This window comes from Lactuca sativa, chromosome 5 (assembly GCF_002870075.4).
Source record: "Lactuca sativa cultivar Salinas chromosome 5, Lsat_Salinas_v11, whole genome shotgun sequence".
In the NCBI taxonomy this organism is placed as follows: Eukaryota; Viridiplantae; Streptophyta; class Magnoliopsida; order Asterales; family Asteraceae; genus Lactuca; species Lactuca sativa.
This window is the reverse complement of record NC_056627.2, coordinates 98,337,360-98,347,946: the sequence shown is the minus strand read 5'-3', so window position 1 is coordinate 98,347,946 and position 10,587 is coordinate 98,337,360. Positions and strand designations below refer to the sequence as shown.

The 10,587-nt window shown below is 34.1% G+C and overlaps 1 protein-coding gene across 1 annotated transcript; it reads right to left on the bottom strand.

Annotated features, from left to right (window-relative positions):
• Positions 1–1,292: 1,292 nt before the first annotated feature.
• On the bottom strand, positions 1,293–4,697 carry LOC111880174 (receptor-like protein EIX1). Its single transcript, XM_023876577.1, has one exon. The coding sequence runs from the start codon at positions 4,695–4,697 to the stop codon at positions 1,293–1,295; it is 3,405 nt and encodes a 1,134-aa protein (XP_023732345.1).
• Between the last annotated feature and the right edge of the window lie 5,890 nt (positions 4,698–10,587).

Sequence of the window (10,587 nt, the reverse complement as noted above, 5' to 3'; positions counted from 1 at the left end):
GTTTTCTGCACACTTTGGATATGTTATGCCTTCATTTTCTGTTTACTATTAAAATCACAAACCAAAATGACAAAGAAAAAGTAATGAGAAACAAATAAATCATGGCTTGTTATTGCACTAGAGAAAACGGAGTGCATAAAAATTATTGCACTACAAGTTCTGCACAAATGTTCTTATTTCCAACACATGCAAGCCGGTCCTGAAAAATGAAATATTTTTAAAGGTCCAGGACGAACAAGAAAAAAGGGCCCTTATATTTATTATAATTTTGTATTTTAAATAAAAATATATAATGAAAAAATTGGGCCCTGTGCAGCTTTCCACTTTGTCCCCGCTCTAAGCCCCTGATGATGCAATTAAAAAAATAACCAAAATAGCAGTTTTCCAACCTGGCTATTTTGGCAGTTGAGTTATTATCATCAACCATATAAACTGTTACCAAATTTTCTGCATAGCTAACATTTTTATGGGTCAACCTAATGAATATCTAAGTGTTGGTCATCTGGAAGTTCGATGAATGGTCTCGAATTCATGAATATACCATGAAAAGTAAATGGACTCTAATTTGTTGGTTTGAACTCATCAGAGATAAAGAATGTTGTTTCTTGGAAATCACGGTGAATAATCTTGCAAAAAAATGGACATGTAAATGAAGTTAATTCTCTTGGTGCATATGTAACAACCAATCATTATAGTCTCCCTTCTTGAAGAGAAAATTTTGGTGTTCTATGAGAATGATACAGGCTGTATTTCGAAAATACTCACATTAGAGAATGGCATAATAAAACAAAATGAAGTTTGTAGTTGTACAATCAGTTTGATGTTAAGAACAGTTGTTAAAACGTAATTTATGTGCGTTGTTTTCAATTTCATAGTCTGTCTCGATTGTCCTACGTTTATTTTTTTGAGCATATCATTTGACCAAAATCTCAAAAAACTATCTAAAAACAATATTTCCTATCTTAATGAGCATATTCCGGTACAAAAATAAATTAGAATAACAGACATTACAATCCTAATATTGATACACAAGACCAAGTTAATGTATGTAATTCAAGATTCGATATCTAAATCGTGTTCAGAGAAGCAGATGGGACAGCAGCAGCAGAACAATCAGATGAATCCAAATCAAAAATTTCAAAGATGGAAACTTTAAAAACAACACCCATATATTACAACTGTCATACACACGTATGACCCAAATATTATTGAAAATAAACACAATTAAAAAGCAAAACCAATTGATTATATATATGTTGGATCGAGAATTACTTGCATTTGAAAAGATGAATCTATAAGGCGTCTCTTCCTCTCTTCATCTTGTTAACCCTTACCATGACTACAACGTATATCTTGTCCATGGTTTCCTCAGTAAACATGAAAATCTTATGTCTCCACTGTTTCTTGAACAACAAAACTCCAATAATACCCAAAAACCCTGTTGCAAAACCACTCGTTATGTCCATGTAAAACCAAACCTCCTTCGAATCATCATCATCTGCTTCATATTTCTTCTTGAGCGTTGTTGTTGGGTCTTGATGATATGAGCAATTCTTTGGCAATGGAGATCCGCAAAGATCTTTGTTCCCATCATATATTGATGGATCATTAAGGGTCTGCAGTTGATTTCCTGATGGAATTCGTCCCCACAACTTGTTGTGTGACAAATTCAAATGGCTCAAAAAGTTCAAAGCTGCCATGCTCGAAGGGATCAACCCACTCAACTTGTTTCTAGAAAAATCAAGAGAATTTAAAGCTGCCATATTTCCAATGCTGTCTGGAATACCCCCACTAAGAAGATTATTTGATAAATTGAGACCAATCAACCTAGAAAGTGCAGTTAGCTCCACGGGTATTTGTCCAACAAGTTTATTGCTTGAAAGGTCCATGTTAAAAACCATTGGCCAAGTTGTTGTATATTGAAGAACAACACCTTTCATGACCTGAATCACATTCTCATCAGGATTCAGAGGGTTGGCTGACCCAGTTCCAAGGCTACTATTAAGCATGGCATTCAACTCTCCTAGACAATCAGGTATGGAACCCGTTAAGTTGTTGTATGCAACATCCAAAATATGTAGACTTGAAGCTTTGCATAAGGATTTAGGAATTGTTCCTGTGAAGTTATTCTTATGCAACCTCAAAACCATCAAATTTGTAAGATGTTCACCAATCCATTTGGGTATAATTCCAGATAAATTGTTATCGCCCAAATCCAATACATATAAACTTCCACAGTTCCCTAATTCTCGAGGAAGTTCACCAATAAGGTTATTGTCATTAAATTTTAACTGACCTAAGCTTGAATTATTAAGACCAGTAAAACTTGGAATGACACCGGACAACTTATTTGAGCTAAATATCATGGTCTTCAACTCTTTCAGATTCTCAAGGCACTTGGGAATTTTTCCGGTTAGCCTATTTTTGGAAAGATCAAGAAATCCCAAATCTATCCTTGTGCACAATGACTTTGGAATTGACTCATTGAAAAGATTATTTACCAGAAATAATAACCCCAATAGGTTTGGATCAAACGTATCAACATTTCTATGAAGAGGAAGGTTTGTCAAAGGTCCGCTGAGTTTATTGTGAGAGAGATCCAAAATCTGAATGATGGGCAACGTCTGCAACCACGTGGGTAGAGGTCCCGAAAGATTAGTGTTGGACAAAAATACCCAACAAAGCTTCCTTTGATTTCGTAGCCACCGTGGAAATTCATTTGCAATAGTGCAAGAACGGAGATCAAGAGTCTCTAACTGGAATGGAGGCATCCACTCACGTGAAATGTTGAATGTCAACCTAGCGTTAAAAGAAGTAAACAAACCCTTCAAGTTCAAAAGCTTAGCAAAATGGGCTTCGGAAACTACTCCTTCTAAAGAATTGTTAGACACATCTAGATAAAGAAGATTGACAAGTTGCCCAAGTGAAACCGGAATAGGTCCGGTTAACAAATTCGAGTTCAACGAAATATCTTGTAGTGAAACAAGTCGTCCTAAAGATTCTGGAATTGAACCATTCAATCGATTATCAGAAAGGTCAAGGTTGTAAAGTTTCCCAATTAGCAGCGGAATCGAACCTGTTAACCGATTGGATTGTAGGTACAAATATGTTAAAGCTGCTAAATTTCCAAAAGATTCTGGAATTGAACCATTCAATCGGTTGAAAGAAAGGTCAAGTTTGGAAAGTTTCTGCCCAATGAATGTTGGAATGGGACCGGTTAACTTGTTATAAGATATATCTAATACCTCTAAGAATCTTAATCTTCCAATAGAGTCAGGGATTGGACCTATCAATCCATTGTTACTCGACAGATGTAATACCTCTAAGAATCTTAATCTTCCTAGAGATTCTGGGATCGAGCCTGTCAATTCGCCATCTGCCATACCTAAGAATCTTAGATTCACCATTCTTCCAAGTGGTTCTGGAATTGTGCCATTTAAACTCCCACTTAAATCCAATATCTCCAAAGCATAGCGGGAGCATTCAGATTTGTTTTTTGGTGAGTCGATCATTTCTTTATCAAAGCTATTGCTTGCCGCATTCAATTGTTTCAGTTGACAATGTCTCCAGATGCCAACATGCTCAATCTGCTTAAACTCGTTAACAGAAAGATCGAGTTCTAGAAGGTTAGGCATCACAGGAACCCATGAATTGAGGCTGTTTCCTGAAAGGTCAAGGACTCTTAAGGAGCTCATGTTTGTGAAAAGAGAAGGAAACGTCCCTTCAATTGAATTAACGCTAAGATCCAGGTGTTGGATGTTAGACAGTGTACTGAAATTAAGATGAGTGGAAGATAGAAACGTGTTATCAAGCCCACAACTTGACAAATGCAACTCCGATAAAGAAGGGATCATGTTTAGCAAGTTTGCAAAGTTCCATGCTAAATTAACATCAAAGTCTGAAAGATCCAGGAATGTAAGGGATGTCATGTTTTTTAAAAAACCAGGGAGTGGACCTTTGAAAGAATTGAATCCAAGATCGAGGTGTTCAATGTTTGTAACTATTCTACTCGGATTTCGAAAATCAGCATTGGAGAGCCGACAATGTGACAAACTTAACTTTTTTAAAGAAGGAATCATGTAAAGCACCATGTCTAAGTTCCGTGCTCCGAAAAGATTCAATGAACTCAAGTCAAGATGCTCGAGTAACGAAAGGCCAAAAGTCCATGACATATCATTTACTATCAGCTCCGAGTTTGAACTGAGATCAATGACCTTTAAATTAGAAAGATTTCCAATGTGATGAGGAATAATACCTTGAAAACGAACATATGAGAGATTGAGGTAGCTCAAGTGTTTCAAGGATGCAATGAACTCAGGGATTCGACTTCCTCCAAAATCATTATCACTCAAATCCAAGTATTTGAGATGCATCAACTCAGCCAAAGAAGAGTCCACCTCTTTACCAACTAAGTAGCCTTCACTAGCAAAGTATCCTCCTCTGAGAAGAAGCCCTACAACATTGCCACTCACACCATCGCACTGGATTCTTTCCCACTGGCAACAGTCATTACCCACCCATGATGCCAATATTTTAAACTCATCTCTGACGCTCTGTTTGAACCTGAGAAGAGCAAGTCGCTCTTGCACAGAGCAAACCACAGTGATGTTTCCGACACCCAAACAAGTACATGTTGTTGCAACCAAAAAAACACACACGAAAAAGACATGGACTCCAAAACCCCTCCCATTATTCATTATCAACTGATCAACTCTAACTCAGTTTGGTTTAGAAAAAAGATGGGTTCCAAAGGACGAAGGAACGACTACATTTATAAAACAAGAGCACCTTGTTGCCATTGACCTGGAAGTCATTAAGTCAATGGTTCAGTCAATTTGTATCAACAAACGTTGTTTTGGTATGTCGGTGTTTTCTTCTTTTTTATTATTTTTTTTATTAAAATAACTGGACTTTTGGGACCATTCGTCTTCACCAACATGTGAAACGAATAAAACTCCTTATCTGACAAACTATTATATTTTAAAGACATGAAAGACGATTCATATAAATCCTAAATTATTGTTATAAATTATTATATGCTTGAGTTTGATGTATAAGAAATGGTTAACAACCAAAAAAAAAAATTTATATTTTCGATATATATTGCGATTAACTATTTATGATTTATTTCCTTCCAATCGAAAACATAAAAGACCTGGACGTCTTTTTCCAATTGCATTTGATGGTTCCTGCGCTCATCGGCGAAGCTAGAAATTTTAGTTCCAGATAATTGAAATTTAATATAATATTTACATAGAGTTGTTTAATAATTAGGTGTAATACTCATTATTTTTAAACAGTACCTAATACCTATCATATGAAATAACCAAAATCAATATTCAAAAATATCCGATCAATTCTTTTCAGACAAATCAAATCATAACTTCATAATAGGATTAAAACATTATACTAAGGGGGTGTTTGGTACAGTGAAATATAATTAATTAAGAGAATGGAAATAGCAAGAAAGAGAATTAAAAACGAGAAAGAGAATTGATTGCATTGTTTGAATTTACTAGAGAAATATATCAGTTAACCAATTCTCTTGTTTGGATGCAAGTAAGAAATAGATAGGAAATATTTTTTCTCCAAAGTTTATCATTTACAAAAAACATTTTAAATAACAATCTAGATATGATTAACATATTAATTTATCAAATTATGCCTTTTTGTATTTCTAGTATTTCATTTTTTTTCAATTACTTTTTATAAATTAATTTTCATAATTATCAATTAGCATTTTATATATTATCTAAAGTGTAAAAAAAATTACAACATATTTTGAGGTTATTTACATGATATTTTGAGGCTAATTTACACCCATAGGTCATCATAAGCACAACAAATGGAAAAAGTCAATGTTGGATCTCGTCTCTTTAACCCATCTATTGAGAGATTAACAAATTTAACCAGCTTCCAAAGCATGGTTTCTTGGTTCCTGAATCATGCAGAAAAACCCCAGTTTACAACTGATTTTTATCGTTTTTAATGTCCACATCCATATATCCTTCTAAACTTTAAATATTACGTCAATGTCCTTATAAACTTAAAAATTACATATACATCATTCTAAAACTATAATATTTACATCTATATCCAAATTTATATTTTAATTAAAATTAAACTAATATAATATTAAAAAACTTGTCTAAAATTAAAAATTATATATGATGTTACCAAAATACCCTTTCTAAATAAAATATTCACACGATTAATCTTATTAAACAGCTAATTAAATTTTTCAACACATTCGTCATTATATATACAGAGAAACATTTCGATTCATGACCACTTATTATCTAAACGTTAATATGCATAAATAACATTATTATCCTACAACGAAGAGTTTTTTCTTTTCAGAATTATAACGATTATGTATTTGTTTGGTTGTTTTTCATGTTTGATTTTCAGCTTTTGATGGTAACCATTTTTGTGTATTTGTTTTCTTCTTTTTTATAGAGTAGCACTGAAAAGTGAAAACAACAAAAAGCAATTTACATATCCAATAGGAAAAATGAGATACACACCCAACAAGGCAACAACTACCCATATCATTATCCTCGCTAAATAAAACCTCAAGTGGCATAATTGTGATACGTAGTTTGTGAAACCTTCAAAAACAGTGCCTATATCAACTACAGTTGTTTAACATGCTGAAGAAATGGTGTAATTGTGATATGTACGGTCATTTGTGATACGCTAAATAAAACCTCAAGTGGCATAATTGTGATATTTTAGTAACAATATATATAATTTTGAATATTATATTAGTTTAATTTAAATAAAAGTATAAACTTGGATATAGATGTAAATATTATAGTTTTAAAATGATGTATATGTAATTTTAAATTTTATAAGGACATTGACGTAATATTTAAAGTTTGGAAGGATACGAACGAAATTTTCCCAAATTAGGGAATTTGTCGATCAGAGGAGGAGGTGAAAAATCGGGAGACAAAGAGAAGTTGTGTGTTTCAAATGTGAAGTGTGAGAACTCTTTCTCACTTCTCCGCTTTTTTTTCATTTCTCCGTCTAATACAACTTTCCATTTCTCACCATTTCTTCATATTTAACAGAGAATGAAAAAGGTGGAAAAGGAATCAATTTTATTTCTCATTTCTTTAATCCTTGTGTTAAACAAACAAGAGAAATGGAATCAGTTTCATTTCTCTTATTTCATTTCTCTCTACCAAACACCCCTTATGCATTATATTTCAAAAAACCCATTCAGGAAAACGCCTAAAAAGTTATAAAAAATAATAATATTACGTATCTATTACCTAAAGTTTAATATTGAATCGATGAAGATTGAGTTTAGTAATTTCAACTACTTCTCGTTTTTTAAATCGTTTGATTTAACCGGTTAAGTTGAATAAAAACATATGAAATAAAGCATTTTGTGTAACAAACTTTGGTGGTTTTTTCATATATATTTAAACTCCTCTTAAATTAAATAAAAACGCATGGCAAATGTTATCAAGCTTTTTGATACATTTGTATTCATTTAAAATTATCTTTTGTTTCAGCATTATAATTTATTTTATTTTTGGTGTATGTGTGTACGCATATATGTATGTGTGAAAATAAGAAAAAAGAAAAAAAAATCCTAGAAACCGGATTGACCCGGTGGTCGAATCAGATACCGATCACCATACCGGTTCAATTAAAACAACCGATTTTTTAAAACATTGCCTTCATCCTTCACCCCTTCACATATGAAGCAACCGACATGCAAAAAGTAGTTGTCGGTTACAAGTTTTAAAGATAGAGGTGCAAAATGACAAAGTTGATTTACACGTTAAAATATCATATATTAAAAAAATAATAATAATAAAATAAAATAAAAAAAATTGGGGTTTTGATGTACCCCCACCGCCCTATATAGATATGCCCATGCCATTCATATAGGAGTCTAATTCACATGTGAGTATAGTGTTCCTACTCATATGAGAGATTTATAATGCACACTCATATGAGGGGTCGTTGGGTAGATAAATGTCACACCCCAAAACCGATAACGGCGGAATACGTTTCGGGGTGGAGGACGTCATGTACAGTATCATCACAATTGCATAATAGTAAAAACACGAAACATACAACCATTTCATTACATAGTGAGTTTAATTACAAGTGTGTTCTGTAAAGTTTCAATAGACACCAAAAGTAATACAAAAATAAGAGATGGATCTTGTATGCTCCATCTTCTCCAAAATGTTGCACCTGTACCTGTCTATCTTTGACCTGAGGATTCAAGTTATTTTGAAAACGAGTATCAGCATAAAGGTGGTGAGTTCATAAGAATTTAGTGTGGTTAATGTATACAATGTATTAGAACATATAGTGTGAAAAGCTGAAATGTACATTTATAATTAGTAGAAAACTCTAGAAAATCCTATATTTTCTAGAAAATACATCGTAAGTGAAAAACTCTAAGTTGCATGTAAGTTTTATCATTGAAAACTGTTTGATGTAAAAGTGTGGTACCAGATCTCCAGTATGTAGTGTAGATAGAAGAAAAAGTTATGTCTGTGGACAGTGATAGTGGTGCGAACCTCCATTAGTAATAGATACTTATTTACCTCGGGATATTAACTGAGACTTTAGTCTTAGTATTTTAGTGTGGATATAGTGTATTCATTTTATGTGACCAATAGTGTGAGTAATAAAGGATCCCATGACCTTCCCGGTCATACACAGTGTAGTGAAGTAGTGTCATCCCTGGGCCTGCTCGGCTCGGACTGAAGTTAACAGTCGAGATCTAATAGTGTCTGCCCCGTATAGATCTATACATGTAGCGTCGCCTTCCTTCCGGAAAGCTCTGGTCACAGTATGTAGCGCGTAGAGTATCTTGTAGAGAGTTAGTGTGTTATCTTCTGGATTAGTGCTTTCTCTTGTAATATAGTGTAGTAGTCTTTTATGTAGTTCATAGTGTGTTCTCTTATTCGTGTATCGTTTTGTAATAGTATGAATTATAGTATGTATAGTAGTAGCGGTAACAAGTAGTAGTGACCTTAACTATACCTATTATAGTTAACTTAGTGTGTATGGTTCTTAGCAATTAAGTAATATAGGCATCGAATGAGATGAAAATGCTCGTATCTAACACCAATATACATGATATATAACTAAGAAATCAACGACAGTCGGATGGATAACAAATACCCTAAGCCCACATCAAACAAGAACAGGAAATAAGGCGATCTATCGGTCCTAAGTCCTTCAAGTCTTACTTATATAAATATATTAGTGTAGATACATTTTATCAGAAAAGTAATTTAATAAAAATCTTGACCAAAGAAAGCATTTAGAAAATAGTTTATTTTTCCAAAGTAGTTTTGAAAGCGTAAGGTTCTTTTATAAAGCATAGTGATAAATCACATGTGATTTGAACTACGGATAGTAAATCACATGTGATTGGTTTTCATAAAAATGTATATTTGACTTGTATCCCCCCCCCCCCTAAAATATATGAAAACATTAGAAAGGTTCATTAAGGGGTATGAACTCACCTGAAATCGAGTAAATCGGGTGAAAGTGTCGGTTGCGCGTTTGGTGTAAATTTAGGACGTGTACACCTTTTAAGTCCCTATTAACATATGATATATATGTTTTACTAGAAATTAGCCACTTATACTTTTATTTAAAGACTTTTACATATTCTAAATTGATTCGAGGTCTTATGGATTAGAAGTGGTTCTCGGGGATTGTACAAGGCCAGAAGGGGTACAAGGGGGGTCCAAGAGTTTACTCCCTTGGAGTTTACGGCCCAAAGGCCACTCCTTGGGAGTTTACGGCCGTAGGCCTCATGTCTTGGCCGTGAACTCTTGTTCACTCCCCAATTTTGATGTTAAAGCCCTTAAATCAATCCCTTTAATTTTCTAGTGAAGGTCTAGGGCTAATTAGGGGGTTTAAACCCTCATTTGGTGAGGTTTGGGAGAGTTTACAGTCCTAGCTTGTGCTTTTTAAACTCTAAATTACCCCTCAAAATGTGATGTTTAATGGCCCCAAACTCGAAATGGAATTTCCTAAAATCATATCCCAAGCCTAAACATGCATTGGAAGGGTTTTTGGGGCATTTTACATGGAAAAAGGGTGTTTACGGCCTAAGCATGTGCTTGAGCCGTAAACCCTCTTTAATGCCCTAAAACTTATGGTTTTGATGCTCAAACACTCCTAGGTAAAACCCCTAACTAGTATCTAAGCTTAATAGAAGGAAAATCGGGACTTTTGGCAACTTTTTGGGTGTTTACGGCCTAAGGAGGTTCTCAGGCCGTAAACTCCTTTTCCATGTCCCAATCATGTGATTTTTGAGCTATAAAGACAATAATGTATGTTTAGAACAAGTTAGGGTTGAAGATCTTACGTTTAGGAGCCGGAAATTGCGGTTTTGGAGCCGAAAACGAGCTACAGAGAGAAAGTAGTGAGAGAGAGAGAGTGTTTGAGTGGTAAAAGTGTTCAAGGAGGTGTTCACCTTCCTTATATATGCCTCGGGTATTGCACCCGGTACACGACTACCTGATGCTAAAGTTTAACGGGGTTTAAACTTTTTACCCGGGTTAAGTGGTTGAAAAATAATATAACTTTGTT